This window comes from Temnothorax nylanderi, unplaced genomic scaffold (genome assembly GCF_030848795.1).
Source record: "Temnothorax nylanderi isolate EJ_2023f unplaced genomic scaffold, tnyl_v1.0 TNYL_tig0421_pilon, whole genome shotgun sequence".
Lineage (NCBI taxonomy): Eukaryota > Metazoa > Arthropoda > Insecta > Hymenoptera > Formicidae > Temnothorax > Temnothorax nylanderi.
Window position 1 is genome coordinate 139,735 of NW_027249483.1, and position 21,972 is coordinate 161,706.

Sequence of the window (21,972 nt, forward strand, 5' to 3'; positions counted from 1 at the left end):
ACAGGTATAACATTCAATGGTATGCGGCTCCATTGCAAATACAGAAAATGATACTATTCCTATTGCAAAGGAGTAACAAGGCGTTTAATATAGATATTGCTGGATTGTTTGTCGGATCAATAGAAGGTGCAGCTACGGTAAAAGAAACATATGCATTATTTTATATGTTAAATGTAATATATTTCAGGAAAGTAAAAAAAAGTTTACCTATTATTACAGTCGTTGAGCACCGCACTATCATATTTCACTGTTCTTTATTCTACGAGGCATTGACGGCAAGATACATTAATTAAAGATATTGTAAAAAATATATAGAGATTATAATTATAATTATAAGGATGTAGTGTTACCTACTATCTTGAAAGAAGTAGAGAATTGATAGATTAAATAGATAAAACCGAATTAAGGATTATTAAAGCTAAGAAAATATGACAGTACGTAAATGACAATAGTTTATATGTTTATAATAATATATAGAAAAATATATTTTATTGGTAACAGTGGTATATTAAATTTAACAAATATTAAGTCAATAGTTGATATATCGAAATGTAAAGCTGACCGTCTGCCACTTTTCTAAAGGATCGAAGTGAAACTTACGAGTTCACACACTACGAAACGAATGAATAAATGCGCTACTGAAAACTGGCAAATACGCCTGCGCGATCTTTTGTCAGAGAATTCATAAGTATATACCTATGAGAAATAAACATCTGTTCTATTATCTTATGTCGCTTAATCACCGACATATTTACAGATAAAATTGTTAAATTGCGCGTGTTCCGATCTCATGGTAATATTTTGTTACATTTTCGTTAAATTAGATAATTTACGTTAGAATTTGAGCTAGAGTATGAAGAAAAATGGAGTAATACAATATGCAACTGATAATAGAAGAAAAAATAAGCGAAAAAATAAGCTGGCCTCTCCGGTGTCACACACATCTGCATGCTCGTGGAGAAATGATCCGTATCGACTCTTTACATATTAGCCTCAATCGGTTTCTGTTACTCATAGTTGGTCTGTGGCCTTATCAACGGTCTAAACTTGTTCAACTCCAGTTAACATTGCTTTTTAGTGTTTTGGCGACCTTTATCTTAGGTCAGGTATGTTAATAATTTTAATTATATAATCCACTCTTAATCCTCTTCTAAAAAGGGCATGTCATCGATACTCGAATCTATCGAAATATTGTTGTCGCTTTTCCGCGATGCGAATTGGTTATCTTGTTGCGCTTACTTCATGAGCGGCTGTCATGGCATATTTTGACAGTTGTGTGGTTAACAGTGAAATATTAAAGTTAAATAGCGCGCGCGTAGCGCGCGCCTGTAATGTCTAGTAACAAGATAAAAAATATAACATTATTTTTAGTAAAGCTCGGAATACCCGGGTACCCGGGTACCCGCCCCTTCGCCCGTTACCCGTTGTATACGGATCTGGACCGGTTCCGCGAGTACTTGGGTAATTCGGGTAATTCGGGTAGCGGGTACCCGTATTGATTCGGGTACCTGCTACCCGAATTACCCGAATTACCCAAGTTAATTTCTAATTTCGCTTAATATATTGCAGTTAAATAGATTTCTCATGTCAAATTATGATACATAGCAAAACAATTAAAGACTTAGAGCCTTTCTCTAGTTGCATAAGAAAATAATAATTTCAGTGCAAAATTATATAAAAAAATGTCTTTGCAGTTTGCAACATTTCTGACATCACCATGTACTCCAGATCTCCTCATCAATGTTCTTGCATCTGCATCATTTTACATTGCCTTTGCAATTAACTATAGTTCATTTAGTATTAACGTTGAAGTCGTAAGTAAAACATGCTGGATGACAATTGGGAAGTTTGTGAAACTAAATCGATTTCATTTTATGATAAGCAGAAAGCAGAAAATAAATTAAACGCTACAGAAAGAGACCAGTTTTTTGTACCAGCATGTAGTGTAAAAGAAAAGTCATATATACAATTGTAAAAATTAATATTATAAAAAAGGGTCAACAATTCAGTCCATGGCATAACTCAATAATCAGTTCGAGATGGCTACTGAACTGACACAATAATTGAGGCGTTCTTCAAAACTTTAAAAATTTACATATGCTATCAAACATTAATAACTGAAACTGTCCTTTTAAAAAATCCTGGAGATATTTCTTTCATGAAAGTATCCATGTCGATATTTCCTAAATACACATGTTACATTATTGAGTTATGCAATTAACCAAATTTTTATTTGTTTTATAAATTTTATTTTTACATGTATATAAACAGATATTCTTTTCACATAATATGCAGATAATAATTATGAAATTCTTCTACAGTGTAATATGTTTAATTTATTTCATTTTGTTGATTAATTACATAAATATTAGCTATTCAGCTTCAATAATTTCTCGAGTGTCATGCGGTATATTATATGTATATTGTATTCATATGTGTATTATTTTTCGGAAACAAGTTGTATTATATAAAAAGATTAATTCTTCGGAAATATTTCCGAAACATGGGTCTTTTTATAGAATACAAACAAGACATTTTTTTAAATATAATTAAGAGAAATAGTATGCAATATTGACAGATAAAGTGTTTGCTGGAGCAACTGCAGCATACTTATAACGAGTTAACTGACGAAAATGAAATCAATATCATAAAACAGTATGCTATCTATGCAAAACGTTACACGATTGTGTTTACAGGTAAGACAACTGCTTTAGATTTACTTTGAACGATTTGGAATATTGTATTTAAAAAACTAAACGCGCGGCGAGTTTATAATAAACTTCTTATCGAAATAATTGATCCTTAAACATTTTTCAGTGCTTGTTATATTTAACGAAATTGTTTTAATTTTATACCCAATTTGGTCGCGCGTTTTTTACACCTTACTGTCTATAAATGAAACTCGCGCACGTATTTCGCCGCTGCTTGTGACAGAATACTTTGTCGATAAAAGATACTTCTACTTGATATTTTTCCATACAAATGCGGCCTTTTTTATTGGGTCAATTGCAGTGCTAGCGACAGGAACAACGTTCATAGTTTACTTACAACATGCATGTGGAATGTTTCGAATTACCTGGTAAGGGAATAAATATAAAAACAAATATAAAAAAATCTATTAAATTGAAAAAATAGAAAGGCCATTTAATGACGCCAAAAGAATCATTTGCAGTTATCGTATCGCACGTATAATGACACTCGAAACTCTACGAGAAAACAGCTTGCAAAACGAATATTTGATATACAAGAGATTAATTTGTGCTGTGGATATGCATCGCAAAGCTATGAAGTTGGTATTTAATAAGCAATATGAATTATATATATATATATATAATAATTAGTATATAAAATACGCGCATATAATAATATTTTTATTTGAAGATTTTCTAACTCGACAATATCTAGATTTAAAATAATGTTCGCCCTTTTGATAATAACCGGTGTAATGTGTGAAAGTCTTAATGGTTTTCTGGTAAATACTGCAGCCTTTGTTTTATGATATATACTTATAAATAATAGTAATAAGATTAGTTACTACTAAATTTTCATTCAGACAATTCTAATTAAGTGTTTTTTTTTTATAATATTAATTTAATTTTTATGACAATTATTACAATATCCATGTTTTAGATTTTTCAGATGACATCCTTTGAATTTGATATTGAAGAACTTTCATTACGATTAATATTTATGATGTATCTCTTGACTTACATGTTTGTAGGCAACTATTATGCGCAAGAAATTATGGATCATAATAATAACGTTTTTGTCACCGTGTAAGGGATTATTTTATGCGATAAAATTATATTATATATCCGTACAACAAATATGGACATATTCGTTATATGGATCACTGTAATAAAAAATACATTTAATATAGGGGAGACCGGGGCCTAACCGTCGCCGGGGTTGAACCGTCAAATCAAATATCTCGGAACCTGTATATTGTGCGAACTCGCTATTAACATTGTAAACGCTGCTTATGGTACCCATGTGACCAACGGAGTTTCGGCAGGCTACCTGCCGTGTTATGATTTTTACGAGGGCAAACGTGTTTTTGGAAGGTGAAAGTTACATTTTCTGCGCGTGGAAATTTTGTAATATCTGCAATAATATTTGCTCTCCAAATCTCAAGGTACGTGATTATAAAGAGTAATGCATGCTGAACACGAATCCAGTGTAGTTTTTTCATTATCGTTGATGTCTAATATTTCGTGGGCAATCAAACCTGAAACTTGTGTTTGGGGTTAATCCGTCAGTAAGCAGTCCGGGTGCATTTCGAAGGCATTTCCGGGCATTTCCAGGCTCACTGCATATGGAATATGAATGAGACGGGAATTAAAACCGTTCAGACACCGAATAGAGCCATCGGACGTTGAGGAGTGAAACAAGTCGGGCGAGTGACTTCTGCGGAAAGAGGAACCCTCGTAACTATTTTTTAACAATGTTTCGCATAAAAATTTTAAATAAATTTATATATTTTTCTCTTAAAAAACAATTATTAAGAAGTATCCTATCATTTTTCAGGATTAGATGTACGTATATGTATTGAAAATGTAGTGTGACGGTTAAACCCCGACATTTATGAGATTTCAATTTTTCCACCGTTGTCGTTTTTGCTCTATACCGGTTAAACAAAGCGACATAGATAAAAATTTCCTATATAAATTTTGTAGCTAAAGGTTCACTCTTTACAGTGGTATACCATTTTTAACTAAAATTATTTATTTTCTTGTTAAAAATCGGCACCGAAAAAAAACTGACGGTTAGGCCCCGGTCTCCCCTACTCGTAGTTTAAGGGGATGCTGGAGTGAAGGCCGAACTTCCTCGATGTCGATAATTTCAACATTTCTAATCCTGTTTTCTCTATATCTGTCTTTGTCTAACGAAATGACATCTGTCCTTGTTCGATTGCTGCGCCATCTCTCGCTACACGCAATACTACTCCGCACGCATACATACATATGAGATTTTCAGACAAATTTTTCTCTTATACTAAAGCTTCTAGGCTCATTTCTGAAAGCACAACATTGTTCTTTTTTGTAATCCCGAGTGCGCTGTATGCTTATTTTATACGTACAAAGTCTAAATTTTTATGTGCAGCAAATGTTGTCACGCGTCGACCGCAGAAATCGATAACAAAACTATAATTTTTCTATTTTTTTTTCGTTTTTGATGTAAAATCGACTGCAGCGCACTCCGTTTTTGTGCGTGCTTTAATTCTGTAAAAAAGTTTTTTCAATTCCGTAAAGCCAATTCAAAGTTTAGTGTGTTCAAAAAAATGTCGGTAATTACTGCCACTACAGCATCCCCTTAAGAGAGGTATAATAAAACTGTTTGCAGACACAGATTTTATTTATATTTCTCAATTATTAATTAATCATCATGTAGGTACAACGTTCAGTGGTACGTAGCTCCGTTGCAAATACAAAATATGATACTGTTCCTCTTGCAAAGAGGTACCAAGGCGTTCACTATGAATATTGCTGGATTATTTGTGGGATCATTAGAAGGTGCTGCTACGGTATGATATAACCTTTCAAAATAACTAAACATATATTTTAAAGAAAAATAGCAAAGTCATGTCTTATTACAGTTGTTGAATACTGCATTATCGTTTTTTACCGTTCTTCATGCTGTGCGGAATTGACCAAAAAACAAATCAACTAATAGTAGTGGTAGTAATATTAGTAATCAACTAATAGTAAAATAATGAGGAAACTAGTGCAACTTACATGTCATACACTGAACCAAAACTGTACATGAATGCAATAAAAGCATTCATTGTAGTAATAAAAAATTTATTAAAATTGGTCCAATGAGTTATTTTATTATCATAATGATTTAGAGTTTATAAAAGAATAATTTGAATATTAAACTATTACTACAATTCATTGTAACAATAAATATGTACATTGAAAAATCTGCCATGGATTTATTATAATAACGGAAAACTTTATTGAGTCAATGAAAAATCCTTCTTCGATATTTCGATACATTGGTTATGTATAAATTTGGTTATTAAGCCAATGTACAAACTTTATTAATTTATAAAATAATAAGGTAAATGTCCCAATTATTGACAGTGTCCCAATTTATGACAATCGCACTCGTTTTCCTTTTAACCCTTTTAGGTCACACTGGGTAAAATACACCCCAGCGTTTTTTTGACTTCGAAAACGACCCAGTAAACCAATGGAAATGGGCCTTGTGCCGCCATCTACAGGTAGTTGGGACCTTCAAGTATCGATCCCCGTCGGTGGTATATTTTTCGGCCCGTTAGTTCTCTCTCGGCATTTTTTTCCGCAAAAAATCGCACCTTCATACCTCAAAATCAATATACTTTTTGGAACGGCCGGCATAAACTGCAATAATCAGTGAAAAGTGCGTCATCTGAGGATAAAAAAACCTTTTGAAAAATTAAAATATCTTAAAAATTGAAAAAGTTACATTAGTTTTTGTGAAAAGTCACTTTTCCGACTTTTTTTTCAACAATTTTTTTACATATGTTAAATTAATTTTTTGCAAATCAAGCCTATACAGTTTTTTTAAGGAAGACTTAAACTACAACAGGATATTTTTTTTTTAAGGTCACCTACAATTTTTTATACACGTGCAAACACGCTGGGGTGTATTTCACCCAGTGTGACCGGTACGGGATTCTCGGGAAGTGTGACCTAAAAGGGTTAATAAATCAGCTAATACGGATTTAATATTTATTCTAAACATGTATTCAGACTCTAAATTTTATTTATATTTGGTTACAATACATTTCGAATAAAATTAAAAGCCGTAAGGAATGTTAAAACATTGTAGGAACCAGACAATGTAGCCAACCCCAAAAACGTTAAAAAATCTCTGTAACGCTAGTGTCGACACACAAGTCTTTTCTTTGTTTTATATTCATTCTATACAGTTCAGTTTTTCTTTTGTCTTCACTTCGATATACACGAGGCAGTTCGTAAGAATACAGTTTATTAAAATATATACGCAATCTCTGATTACAACCTCGCATCCAGTACGAACAGTATTAGAGTAGTGCCCACAACATCATAATTACAAGCGTACTCTGACGGCGACAGTCTGAACGCAGTTGATCTCCGTCATCTTAGAAAGTGACAGCCGATTCGAGATGTCTGTTTGCTGGATGTATACAGTTGTGCTTTCAATAATTTGAAGTAAGTGAATTGTTTTGTGAAGTCGAGAGAAAGTTAAAAATATTTCTAAGCATAAAAATATCAAGGTTTGAAATTTTCGTAGTTAATTCGTATATGTCATTAATCGGTATTAGAATATGTATTTGTCTCTATTACTGATAACCTCGAAATAAATAGATATAAAATGATATAAACGTATATATTTCTAAAGAGAACATATAGTTTAAGAATCTTATTCATTATGAAGTTAAAAAGTAGTCATAATATCATAATTTACCTCTGTACAATTTAGAAAATAGTATAAATATGAGTTCTTAACCTACAAGTTGACTTGTTTAAGTCAGTAATAGAGACACTCATATAATTCTGTACCAATTTTTGATATCCGAATAACTATTACTGTTCTGGAAAGAGAACAGTCACGAGAGGGGAAGGCTCCTTAAAGCGTGACTACCTGGTGATGCCGGTGATTTAGGCATGATCCTCGTGTTTTTCAAAAAACTATAACATGCTCTCCGTACTATACAGTACTTCAAAAATACTATTATATATATATATATATATATATATATAATATTCTCTCTCTCCCTCTCTCTCTCTCTCCCTCTCTCCCTCTCTCCCTCTCTCCCTCTCTCCCTCTCTCCCTCTCTCCCTCTCTCCCTCTCCCTCTCTCCCTCTCTCCCTCTCTCCCTCTCTCCCTCTCTCCCTCTCTCCCTCTCTCCCTCTCTCCCTCTCTCCCTCTCTCCCTCTCTCCCTCTCTCCCTCTCTCCCTCTCTCCCTCTCTCCCTCTCTCCCTCTCTCCCTCTCTCCCTCTCTCCCTCTCTCCCTCTCTCCCTCTCTCCTCTCTCTCCCTCTCTCCCTCTCTCCCTCTCTCCCTCTCTCCCTCTCTCCCTCTCTCCCTCTCTCCTCCCTCTCTCCCCTCTCTCCCTCTCTCCCTCTCTCCCTCTCTCCCCTCTCTCCCTCTCTCCCTCTCTCCCTCTCTCCCTCTCTCCCTCTCTCCCTCTCTCCCTCTCTCCCTCTCTCCCTCTCTCCCTCTCTCCCTCTCTCCCTCTCTCCCTCTCTCCCTCTCTCCCTCTCTCCCTCTCTCCCTCTCTCCCTCTCTCCCTCTCTCCCTCTCTCCCTCTCTCCCTCTCTCTCCCTCTCTCTCCCTCTCTCTCTCTCTCTCTCTCTCTCTCTCTCTCTCTCTCTCTCTCTCTCTCTCTCTCTCTCTCTCTCTCTCTCTCTCTCTCTCTCTCTGTGTCTGGTACGTTATTGCCTTGCACATATGCCGACTTTATCTCTGCCATCACCTCAGTTTCTTGTACTTCTCAACGTCCTGAATTTGTTTTCTCTACTATACAGCTTGACTCGGTTTATAAGCTCATCTTTAATGGACCTCTTCACTCCTACGCGTCTGGCTATGATGGCATCCCGCTTTATGTTCTTCGCATTGCTTGCCCGTTATTTCTCAGTGGCTCATTCCTCTTTTTAATCGTTCACTTGAAGCTTCCATATTTCCTTCATCATGGAAACGTACGTTGATTCGCCCACTCTCAAAGATTCGCACTCCACTGTCACCGTCTGATACGCGACCTATTGCTAACCTTCCTGAAATGTCAAAAATTCTTGAACGCATGGTGGCCTCACAAATCACTGACTATTTGAATGAACATAACCTGCTTAATCCCAGACAGTCTGCGTATCGTTCCGGTTTCAATACGCAATCTGCTCTTTTACGTGTCTGTGATGACATTAGAATGGGAATTGATAAAAGACTCATTACAATCATGATTCTGTTCGACTTTAGTAAAGCGTTTGACACGGTCCCACATCTTCGTTTGCTTATCAAACTGAAAGAAATCGGTTTTTTCTGATGAGGTTCTCGCGTGGATTTTTTCTTACCTGACTGGCCGCTCTCAAGCTGTGTTCGATAATGAGGGTAACTTTTCTGAGCGGCTTTTCACGTCGACTGGTGTCCCTCAGGGCTCTGTACTTGGCCCACTTTTATTTGCTCTTTATATCAATGATATAGGTGGATTCCTGTCTTTTGTTTATCATATGATATTCGCTGATGATGTACAAATATATCTACAATGTACTCGCGCCGACATTCTTCATGGTCTTGAGTTGATTTCAAGGGATGCGAATGCTATTTTTGATTATGCTACGTTGAATGGTCTTAAGCTCAATCCTGCAAAATCAAAGGTACTTATTTTTGGTAGTCAGGCTTATGTCAATGATATTGACCTCCATTGTCTACCTTCTATTATTGTAAACCATACGCCTTTACCCTTTGTTAACGAAGCTAAGAATTTGGGCGTAATTTTTACGACTAACCTATCTTGGAAAAAACATATCTTGCATGTCTCTCAAAAAGTGCATTATTCTTTGTACAAGCTTAAGTTTAACAAAAACTCCTTGTCCACTAGGTTAAGGATAAGGCTGGTATTAGCTTTAATTATGCCGCACATTGACTACTGCTGCCTAGTCTATCACGGTTTGACTGGAGAATTGAACACCATATTACAGAGACTTGTGAATTGTTGCATTCGCTTTATATTTGATCTCAAGCGTGACGAACATATTGCTCCGTTCAGGCGACAATTGGGGTGGCTTACAGTCGAAAACAGGAGGTTATACTTTCTTGGCTGTCAAATGTTTCGCATTCTTCGCATGCACTCTCCCTCGTATCTGCGTGACAATTTCGCTTTGCTTGATCCGCTATTGAGGAGATCTGATCGTCGTCTTGATGCATCCCAAACCTTTCATATTCCTTCCCATAGAACTACCACCTATAGAAACTCTTTTCATCTTTCATCTATTTACTTTTGGCATTCTCTTCCAGGCAATATTACCTCTGCTTCCTCAATTGTCTCCTTCAAGAGTCTTCTCAGGGCGTATTTGTTGGCGGGTGAGGTTGCATGATATCGATTGCTGGTGCGGGGCTTTTGATGGCGTTTTCCCTGTTATCGGCTTGTAAGTTGTGCAGCGTCTTATTATTCTTAGTATTAGTTTTAGTTTTATTCTACTTACGTTGTTCCTATTTTTAAGTTGCGTTAGTTCTAGTCCTTTTACAGCGTATACTGTTATAATAAGCTACTGGTTGTGCTCTACACTTAACCGATTTGTGTAAGAGAGAGCATGCACATTTTGCTTTCTTTTTGTATTGTTAATATTTGCCCTATAGTTTTTCTTGGGCATAATAAATTTAATCTATCTCTCTCTCTCTCTCTCTCTCTCTCTCTCTCTCTCTCTCTCTCTCTCTCTCTCTCTCTCTCTCTCTCCTCTCTCTCTCTCTCTCTCCTCTCTCTCTCTCTCTCTCTCTCTCTCTCTCTCTCTCTCTCTCTCTCTCTCTCTCTCTCTCTCTCTCTCTCTCTCTCTCTCTCTCTCTGTGTGTGTGTGTGTATATATATATGTATATATATATATATATATATAATTTATTTAAGCGTCTTATTTATTTACAGTTAGATATGGCAACTCAAAGACTGAGGAAAAAGTATTCAGATGATAAACTTCAAAAAGCTCTTGCAATTGTTCGTTCTGGGAAAACAATTACACATGTCAGTATGGTCACCATGGTATACCAAGAACTACACTGTTATATAAATACACTGGCAAACTGCCGATTGGAAAAAATGTGGGCCCAGCACCAGTTTTAACTAATAATGAGGAAGCTGAAATTGTGAAATGGATGATGTATTGCAGTCAGCGAGGTTTTCCTGTTACGAAAAGTCAACTTCTTACTAACGTGCAATTATTGATAAAAAAGTTGGCACGAGATACACCATTCAAAGATGGACGGCCCGGACGTCATTGGTACGAATCTTTTCTAAAACGACATCCAGAAATTACATCAAGAATTTCACAAAATCTGACTCATAGTCGAGCATCCATAACAGAGACAGCAATACGAGAATGGTTTGCAGAAGTGAAGCAACATATAGATAAACTTGGACTTATTAATATTGACAAATCTCGAGTTTTTAACTGTGATGAATCAGCATTCTTTCTTAGTCCAAAAGGAGAACGTGTTTTAGTAAAAAAAGGTACAAAAACCGTTTACACTTTTACACGAAATGGTGACAAAGAATGCTTGACAGTACTTTTCATGGTAAATGCTAACGGTCAATTGCCTCCTCCTATGGTTGTATTTCCTTACGAGCGAATTCCGTACAGTATCTCTCAAAGTATGCCAGATGGTTGGGCCATTGGAAAATCTGATAGTGGGTGGATGACAGCTCAAACATTTTATGAATATATTGTTAATGTATTTCATTCCTGGCTTTTACGTAACAAGATTTCCATGCCTATTATTTTGTATGTTGACGGTCATTTAACAATGCCATTAGCACAGTTTTGTGCTGAAAATGGCATTGAATTAGTAGCATTATATCGAGGATTCCCCCGTTAGCCCTCGGCGGGGGAGCAGGTGGAAAGTTTGGAGAGGTAGAAATAGGGTCGAAAACAGAGCTGTGTGAAAGGGTGGAGGTGCAGGATTGGCGGAGGGTGTGAAGGAGGTTGAGAGGAGGCGGTGGGATTGGGGGTGAGAATAGAATCGAGGTGAAGCGGCCAGAAATCGAGGGAGAAGAGGAGAGTTGAAAATGAGGTTAGGATAACGGAGAGGAATTAGAAGGAGGACGCGGCGAGGGGGAAGGTAGGAGGGGTACAGAGTGAGTTGAGGAATTGAGTGCAGAAGGAACGGATACTCGAGCTAGCGGGAACGAGGAATCGATCGTAAGATCGATCGAGCCGGCATGCGAGAGAGGGGATATACCGACGGACGGCGGATGTGAGAAGCGAGGGTAGTAGCGAGTTGGCGCGATCGATCGATTGAATGATCGAGCGGACCGAGCGATAGAGAAGTGCGTACCGGTTAGCAAGAAAGTAGAAAATCGATCGTAAGATCGATCGAGTCGGCATGCGAGTGAGGTGATATACCGACAGACGGCGGATGTGAGAAGTGAGGGTAGTAGCGAGCTGACTTCGATCGATTGAATGATCGAGCGGAGCATCGAGCGGTGTGAGCTGAGAGGTGAATGATTGAGCGGAGCGTCGAGCGGTGTGAGCTGAGAGGTGTGGATCGGCCACCGCGGGGCAGGAGAAGGAGACGAAGGCGAAGAGACGGAAGGGTAGCAGAGAGGAGAATATCCCGGGAAAAAAAGATTATATATAATTATACATAAATATATATGATTATATATGAATTTTGTCTCTATATGATCATATATAATTATATATAATTATACATATATGATTATATATAATTATATATGAACATATATAATGATATTATATAATGTAACAGGAAATTCTGAACTCAACGTCTCGCAGTCTAAACTCTCGGGATCCGCGTTAGAATAAGATAATATTTAATTAGCATTAAAATTAAACTTAGCGCCAGGCCCAATGGGATTGCTCCATACAGCCGAAATGCCGAGCAGGCCTCGACGGCTGTATCGATAACGATGTATCGTACGGCGACCAATGAGCGTCGGCCTTGCGGCGACTTTCCCCGCTCTCTCGAACCGGCCGAACCACAGGAAGCTCCCGGCGAAAGCGCGATCGAGCACTCTCTGTGTGAGCATCGTGCGAGAAGGTCTAAATCTAACCTGTTAAGACGTCGTCAAATTGTATTGTAAGACGTCGTCAATTTGTCAAGAAGCGATCGCACGGAGGGTCAATTTTGTAAAGCGCCGTTGAAAGTTGTCAAAAGATCGCACGGAGAGTCGATCTCCGAGAGTTGTGATTGCCAGGTAAAACAATAAAGGAAACTGATTCTTATCAAAACGTAAGTAGTAATCTTCAGTTCCGTCAATTATTTCCACTTCTTGGTATCTCCTGTTTCCTGGGTCACCCAATCGAACCATCTTATTGAATAAATCAGAGTTTGTTAGTTCTCATAAAACTAACTGGCGCCCAACATATTGAACATATTAATTAATTGCATTTTGAGCCCCGACGGCTCCGACCCAAGCCGCGTCGGGTGAAAGGGTTTGTCGAAATAAAAATCCTGTCTCAATAATCATATAGGGTTATATATACTTCCATATGAATCTTATATGGATCCATATATAAGTGCATATATGATCTATTGTTCATATCTAGTTATATTTGGAATTATATATGTCCATATATAATCATATATGGACCCATATATAATTTTATATATAGAGACAAAATTCATATATAATCATATATATTTATATATAATTATATATAATTATATATAATCTTTTTTTCCCGGGATATGAATATGAGTTACAGCGAGGACCTAGAGTGCCGAGAATTAGAAGGGTCTGGGAAAGAAGTGAGAGAGGGAGAGAGGTGCTGATAGTGGAGTTGGAGGATGAGAATAAGGAGAGAGCGGAGCTGTTAGGAAGGTATGGGGTATTTAGGCAGAGGGGGGAGAGAGGAGGTCTGTCACGCGAGGAAGGAGCGGAATGACGCCAGAGAGTGGAGACGGAGCGAGGAGAGGGAGGAATGAGGGATGAGATAGGATGGGGGGAGCGGGGAAGGGGACAGCTAGGAAGGAAAGGGAAAAGAGTAGAGGGCGAGGAGGGGAGGGAGGAAAAAGAGTGTAAAGGGCCGTAATGGTCAGGTCGGGTCAGGAAAGATGTATGTTTGTAAAGGGTTGGGTACGTCCTTGAAAAACGCCAGTTTATGTAATGTATGTGTATAAGTGAGATGGAGATACATTGTAAAAGGTTTGGGATCGTTCCTTTGACAAACGCCTTTCGAACCCAGCGGGGAAATGAAATAAAGCATACAATACAATACAATAGTAGCATTATATCCAAATGCTACCCATTTATTGCAACCATTAGACGTAGCATTTTTCCGCCCACTAAAAGCTGCTTGGAAGAGAATGGTACAAGAATGGCGCACAGAAAATTATGAAAAACGTATAAGAAATGAAGACTTTGGACCACTATTAGAGAGAAGCATAGGAACTTTAAATATTCCCGAAATAATGGCTAATGGATTTCGAGCATGTGGACTTTTTCCATTTTCTGCAGATGCTTTACAGTACGATAAGTTATTAACAAAACAAAATATGAGTAGCTCCACTAATGATTTTACGCCCTCGGAAGAAGAACGACAGAAGCATTTGGAATTTTTTGAAAAATATAAAGATTCTGAGGTATTAAAGACCTTCGCAGAGGCTAAGAAGAAATGAATTTGGGACGGTAAACTTGAAAATCAAGGACTTTTTAACTATTGGTTGTCACTTCAAGATCTTCCAAGTAATTTTTCCTAATTTTTCACTATCAATTCATTACATTTTGCTTACTTTTATTGTTTTTTGTCCTATTACTTTTTCCATTTCTCCTTTTAAGAAGTGTCGACAAATATCGTACCGTCTCAAACAGAGAACATTCCCACAAGTGGTGCTACTAGTGACGACTATATTAATGAAAATGAAATAAATAATGAAAATAATGACAATACAATTCAGGATATAATCAAAATACAGGATATAACTGAAGTACAGGATATAACCGAAATACAGAATATAACTGAAGTACAGGATATAACCGAAATACAGGATATAACCGAGATACAGGATATAACTGAAGTACAGGATATAACCGAAGTACAGGATGTAACCAAAAATAATTTTGATAAAACATTTAACATGTTAATAGATGTAGAAATGGAACAACTGTATGTAATGATATAACTAACTGTGACGAAAATTTGGTAATAACTTTGGAATTGACAAACCCAGAAGTTTCCTCAGAGTATGTTGCATAATTAATATAAACATTTTATTTAGACTATATTTTACACTTATATCTAATTAAAATGAAATTTAATTTCAGATCTACATCTACTGTTCAGAATGTGTCGATGTGTGTCGTCTAAATGCCTTGATGGAAAGCTTAACTAGTCCTTTCAAAGATGGCCACCCTTCCTCTACTCTTCCCCTACTCTTCCGCTTGCCTTCACTTGGCTCCTCTTTTGTGGCTTTATTCGCAAAATCTGTATTAGCGGTCTAGGTAATATATACCTATAGATATCTGTGGATCACACATCTCCGTCGGAGTATTGCGATAATAAACATTGTTATTTAATTAAAGAACAAATATAATGTACTATATATATTTATTAACTTCAGCTACATAGCCAAGAAGTGGACTTGGTTTACAAATAACCTTAATCATTCATCCTTCCATTCATACACTACTATCCTAATTTACAACTAACTAAATATAATGTACTAAAAATTATTCTCAATTTTTTCATTTTCTTTTAACCATCAATTCACGTTATTCTACAGGTATAACATTCAATGGTATGCGGCTCCATTGCAAATACAGAAAATGATACTATTCCTATTGCAAAGGAGTAACAAGGCGTTTAATATAGATATTGCTGGATTGTTTGTCGGATCAATAGAAGGTGCAGCTACGGTAAAAGAAACATATGCATTATTTTATATGTTAAATGTAATATATTTCAGGAAAGTAAAAAAAAGTTTACCTATTATTACAGTCGTTGAGCACCGCACTATCATATTTCACTGTTCTTTATTCTACGAGGCATTGACGGCAAGATACATTAATTAAAGATATTGTAAAAAATATATAGAAATTATAATTATAATTATAAGGATGTAGTGTTACCTACTATCTTGAAAGAAGTAGAATTGATAGATTAAATAGATAAAACCGAATTAAGGATTATTAAAGCTAAGAAAATATGACAGTACGTAAATGACAATAGTTTATATGTTTATAATAATATATAGAAAAATATATTTTATTGGTAACAGTGGTATATTAAATTTAACAAATATTAAGTCAATAGTTGATATATCGAAATGTAAAGCCGACCGTCTGCCACTTTTCTAAAGGATCAAAGTGAAACTTACGAGTTCACACACTACGAAACGAATGAATAAATGCGCTACTGAAAACTGGCAAATACGCCTGCGCGATCTTTTGTCAGAGAATTCACAAGTATTTACCTATGAGAAATAAACATCTGTTCTATTATCTTATGTCGCTTAATCACCGACTTATTTACAGATAAAATTGTTAAATTGCGCGTGTTCCGATCTCATGGTAATATTTTGTTACATTTTCGTTAAATTAGATAATTTACGTTAGAATTTGAGCTAGAGTATGAAGAAAAATGGAGTAATACAATATGCAACTGATAATAGAAGAAAAAATAAGCGAACTGGCCTCTCCGGTGTCACACACATCTGCATGCTCGTGGAGAAATGATCCGTATCGACTCTTTACATATTAGCCTCAATCGGTTTCTGTTACTCATAGTTGGTCTGTGGCCTTATCAACGGTCTAAACTTGTTCAACTCCAGTTAACATTGCTTTTTAGTGTTTTGGCGACCTTTATCTTAGGTCAGGTATGTTAATAATTTTAATTATATAATCCACTCTTAATCCTCTTCTAAAAAGGGCATGTCATCGATACTCGAATCTATCGAAATATTGTTATCGCTGTCATGGTATATTTTGACAGTTGTGTGGTTAACAGTGAAATATTAAAGTTAAATAGCGCGCGCGTAGCGCGCGCCTGTAATGTCTAGTAACAAGATAAAAAATATAACATTATTTTTAGTAAAGCTCGGAATACCCGGGTACCCGGGTACCCGCCCGTTCGCCCGTTACCCGTTGTATACGGATCTGAACCGGTTCCGCGGGTACCCGGGTAATTCGGGTAGCGGGTACCCGTATCGATTCGGGTACCCGCTACCCGTGTCAATACGGGTACCCGTTATACCCGCGTCAGTACGGGTACCCGTATCGAGGCGGGTATAACAGCGTATGCTACAGATATCTGCGTATTACACGGAGACGCGTATACGCAAAGTAATAAAATATAAATTCTCACACGCTTCAAAAATGTATAAAATATATGAAAGAATGCTTTTATTAACCCTCCGTTTTTTCGGTACCTTCTTAGTGCATACGTGAGTCTGTCATGTCCAACGCTATTTTCCCTACCTTAAAGTATTTTAAAAAATCTGAAAAAATTTACAAAACATCTGTCTACATTGTAGTTGACAATTTTATAATCTTTTGATAAACATTTGTTTATTTAATATTTGATTTTTAATGAACTTTCAATAATATTAGCAAAATTATTACTTCCAAAAATGATTACGTCTAGTGCATACATGGATCTGAGACGTCCGTGCAAGACTTGACTTGCTCGGTATTCGGCGATATATTGATCTTTCGTAACAGCTCTGGGTCCCTCTTGAGTCCCTTTTCCCAATTACTTTTTTAGAAAGGGAGACAGGCTTGCCAGTTTTACAGTTACGAGCAGATATTATTTTGGCTCGGACGCCGTAGACCCACGTACACGGAGGGTTAAATATGCATTACACATTATATGCCCGGGAAAAAAAGATTATATATAATTATATATAAATATATATGATTATATATAATGCAATTATATATGAATTTTGTCTCTATATGATCATAATTATCATGATTATATAATTATATATAATCATATAGGGTTATTATACTTCCATATGAATCTTATATGTATCCATACATGAATAATAATAATAATAATAATAATAATCTTTATTTACGGGTAAAAAACCCTTTAGTATATACACGAGAGAATGTAGTTTATAAAAATTAAATAAAATAGATAAAAATACAGTCAGAAAACAATAAGTAATGTTAAGAGAGTAAACAAATGAGTTTCCGCTTAAAAGTAGACACATTGCCGCCGAAGAAATTAACCAGGTTGGCATAATTATTTGCCGAGATGATCATCCTATTCAAACATGAGTTTACGCCATATAAAGTACGGTGATATTCAACATAAAAAATGGGAGATTGTCTTAGGTTCCTGATTGGAATATTTAAATAAATATTTTTTAATAGGTCAGGACTGTCGATAAAATTGTTTAATAATTTAAAAATTAATGTTAGGTCAAAAATTAATCTCCTGTTCTCTAGAGTGATTAAATTAAGTCTTCTTGATATGGGATAATAGTCATGGCAGGTAATAGCCATAGGACTTCCCATGCGGTAGGCTACCGTGCGTAAGAACTTATGCTGTATGCGTTCAATCTTTTCAATATGACATTTATAATAGGGAGACCATACAGTGGAGCAATACTCCAATTTCGGGCGAACCAACGCGCAATATAACAGTTTTAAAGTGGAGATATTTACAAAATACTTTCCCCAGCGGAGGATGAAGCCAAGTGTTTTATACGCAGATGAAACAATAAGTTGAATGTGATTGTTAAATGATAAGTCGGCGCAAAACAAAACTCCGAGATCACGAGCGTTATGCTTTATTGAGAGTGGTAAACCATCAAGAATGTAGTCATACAGAAGTGGGTTATGTTTGTGGGTAAAATGTATAACAAAACATTTAGAAACATTGAGTCGAAGGCAGTTTCTCTTACACCAGACCTCAAGATTGTGCAGATCCTGTTGCAACAATAATGAATCTGCAAGTCCATTTATTTTTCGATACATTTTCAAGTCATCAGCATATAGTAAAAAGAGGCAATATTTAATATACATAGCGATATCGTTAATAAATAAAATTAATAAAAGGGGGCCAAGATGCGAACCTTGCGGCACCCCGGAAGAGACAGTTATATTTCTAGATATACTGTTTTTATATTTTACAATTTGTGTTCTATCTGAGAGAAAGCATGAGATCCAACACAAGAGAGAGCCTCCGACTTCATAGGCTCGCTACTGCATATTTACCGTTAGATATTACATATAAAAAAAATTAATTTCTAATTTCGCTTAATATATTGCAGTTAAATAGATTTCTCATGTCAAATTATGATACATAGCAAAACAATTAAAGACTTAGAGCCTTTCTCTAGTTGCATAAGAAAATAATAATTTCAGTGCAAAATTATATAAAAAAATTTCTTTGCAGTTTGCAACATTTCTGACATCACCATGTACTCCAGATCTCCTCATCAATGTTCTTGCATCTGCATCATTTTACATTGCCTTTGCAATTAAATATGGTTCATTTAGTATTAACGTTGAAGTCGTAAGTAGAACATGCTGGATGACAATTAGGAAGTTCGTGAAACTAAATCGATTTCATTTTATGATAAGCAGAAAGCAGAAAATAAATTAAACGCTACAGAAAGAGACCAGTTTTTTGTACCGGCATGTAGTGTAAAAGAAAAGTCATATATAAACTTGTAAACATTAATATTATAAAAAAGGGTCAACAATTCAGTTCATGGCATAACTCAATAATCAGTTCGAGATGGCTACTGAACTGACACAATAATTGAGGCGTTCTTCAAAACTTTAAAAATTTACATATGCTATCTAACATTAATAACTGAAACTGTCCTTTTGAAGAGTCCTGGGGATATTTCTTTCATGAAAGTATCCATGTCGATATTTCCTAAATACACATGTTATATTATTGAGTTATGCAATTAACCAAATTTTTATTTGTTTTATAGATTTTATTTTTACATGTATATAAACAGATATTCTTTTCACACAATATGCAGATAATAATTATGAAATTCTTCTGCAGTGTAATATGTTTAATTTATTTCATTTTGTTGATTAATTACATAAATATTAGCTATTCAGCTTCAATAATTTCTCGAGTGTCATGCGGTATATTATATGTATATTGATGAAAAATAGGTCTTTTTATAGAATACAAACAAGACATTTTTTAAAAATATGATTAAGAGAAATAGTATGCAATATTGACAGATAAAGTGTTTGCTGGAGCAACTGCAGCATACTTGTAACGAGTTAACTGACGAAAATGAAATCAATATCATAAAACAGTATGCTATCTATGCAAAACGTTACACGATTGCGTTTACATGTAAGACAACTGCTTTAGATTTACTTTGAACACGAATTATTATATTTGGAATATTGTATTTAAAAAACTAATCGCGCGGCGAGTTTATAATAAACTTCTTATCGAAATAATTGATCCTTAAACATTTTTCAGTGCTTGTTATATTTATCGCAATTGTTTTAATTTTATACCCAATTTGGTCGCGCGTTTTTTACACCTTACTGTCTATAAATGAAACTCGCGCACGTATTTCGCCGCTGCTTGTGACAGAATACTTTGTTGATAAAAGATACTTCTACTTGATATTTTTCCATACAAATGCAGCCTTTTTATTGGGTCAATGGCAGTGCTAGCGACAGGAACAATGTTCATAGTTTACTTACAACATGCATGTGGAATGTTTCGAATTACCTGGTAAGGGAATAAATATAAAAACAAATATAAAAAATCTATCAAATTGAAAAAATAGAAAGGCCATTTAATGATGCCAAAAGAATCATTTGCAGTTATCGTATCGCACGTACAATGACACTCGAAACTCTACAAGAAAACAGCTTGCAAAACGAATATTTGATATACAAGGGATTAATTTGTGCTGTGGATATGCATCGCAAAGCTATGAAGTTAGTATTTAATAAGCAATATGAATTATATATATATATATATATATATATATATATATATATATATAATAATTAGTATATAAAATACGCGCATATAATAATATTTTTATTTGAAGATTTTCTAACTCGACAATATCTAGATTTAAAATAATGTTCGCCCTTTTGATAATAACCGGTGTAATGTGTGAAAGTCTTAATGGTTTTCTGGTAAATACTGCAGCCTTTGTTTTATGATATATACTTATAAATAATAGTAATAAGATTAGTTACTACTAAATTTTTATTCAGACAATTCTAATTGTTTTTTTTTATAATATTGATTTAATTTTTATGACAATTATTACAATATCCATGTATTTAGATCTTTCAGATGACATCCTTTGAATGTGATATTGAAGAACTTTCATTACGATTAATATTTATGATGTATCTCTTGACTTACATGTTTGTAGGCAACTATTATGCGCAAGAAATTATGGATCATAATAATAACGTTTTTGTCACCGTGTAAGGGATTATTTTATGCGATAAAATTATATTATATATCCGTACAACAAATATGCACATATTCGTTATATGGATCACTGTAATAAAAAATACATTTAATATACTCGTAGTTTAAGAAAGGTATAATAAAACTGTTTGCAGACACAGATTTTATTTATATTTCTCAATTATTAATTAATCATCACGTAGGTACAACGTTCAGTGGTACGTAGCTCCGTTGCAAATACAAAATATGATACTGTTCCTCTTGCAAAGAGGTGCCAAGGCGTTCACTATGAATATTGCTGGATTATTTGTGGGATCATTAGAAGGTGCTGCTACGGTAAGAAATAACCTTTCAAAATAACTAAACATATATTTTAGAGAAAAATAGAAAAGTCATGTCTTATTACAGTTGTTGAGTACTGCATTATCGTTTTTTACCGTTCTTCATGCTGTGCGGAATTGACCAAAAAACAAATCAACTAATAGTAAAATAATGAGAAAACTAGTGCAACTTTCATGTCATAATCATAAAATCACTAAGCTGATTAATAATTTAAATAGAATTGTAAGGAATAATAAACCTAAGAAAATATAGAAGTGTTTAAAACAACGGTGTTTACAGAAAATTATTAATAAATTAATAATTCGGCTTATTTTGATATATACGAGGTTTGGGTTTAACACTTTAGTATACTATTCAAGCCCGATTTTGATGAAATTTTACAGGTGCGTAGTACTTACTAAACGTAGATGTAGTCGTAGCCACTATTGTGGAGTTATGAAAATGCCTAGTTTCCGAGAAAATCAAATTTTAATTATTCGGCCTACTTAACGTTTTGCAAGATTTCGATATACAAAGATAATTAGAATTCAAAAATATTTTACTGAAATGTTTTTTTTTA

At 35.2% G+C, this 21,972-nt stretch overlaps 1 protein-coding gene, 1 long non-coding RNA gene and 1 pseudogene across 2 annotated transcripts; all 3 read left to right on the plus strand.

The window, feature by feature from the left end:
- Positions 1-737: 737 nt before the first annotated feature.
- LOC139782523 (uncharacterized) lies at positions 738-5,854 on the plus strand. The gene is made up of 9 exons (XM_071721551.1): positions 738-1,106; positions 1,695-1,814; positions 2,579-2,696; positions 2,818-3,079; positions 3,173-3,289; positions 3,382-3,472; positions 3,631-3,776; positions 5,392-5,524; positions 5,597-5,854. The coding sequence occupies exons 1-9, from the start codon at positions 879-881 to the stop codon at positions 5,648-5,650; spliced, it is 1,269 nt and encodes a 422-aa protein (XP_071577652.1). The 5' UTR covers positions 738-878; the 3' UTR covers positions 5,651-5,854.
- A 3,399-nt stretch (positions 5,855-9,253) lies between these two features.
- LOC139782524 (uncharacterized) lies at positions 9,254-10,379 on the plus strand. The gene is made up of 2 exons (XR_011720911.1): positions 9,254-9,341; positions 9,566-10,379. It is a non-coding gene; the product is annotated as an uncharacterized lncRNA (long non-coding RNA).
- A 5,676-nt stretch (positions 10,380-16,055) lies between these two features.
- Positions 16,056-21,667, plus strand: LOC139782522 (uncharacterized; annotated as a pseudogene).
- The last annotated feature ends 305 nt before the right edge of the window (positions 21,668-21,972 follow it).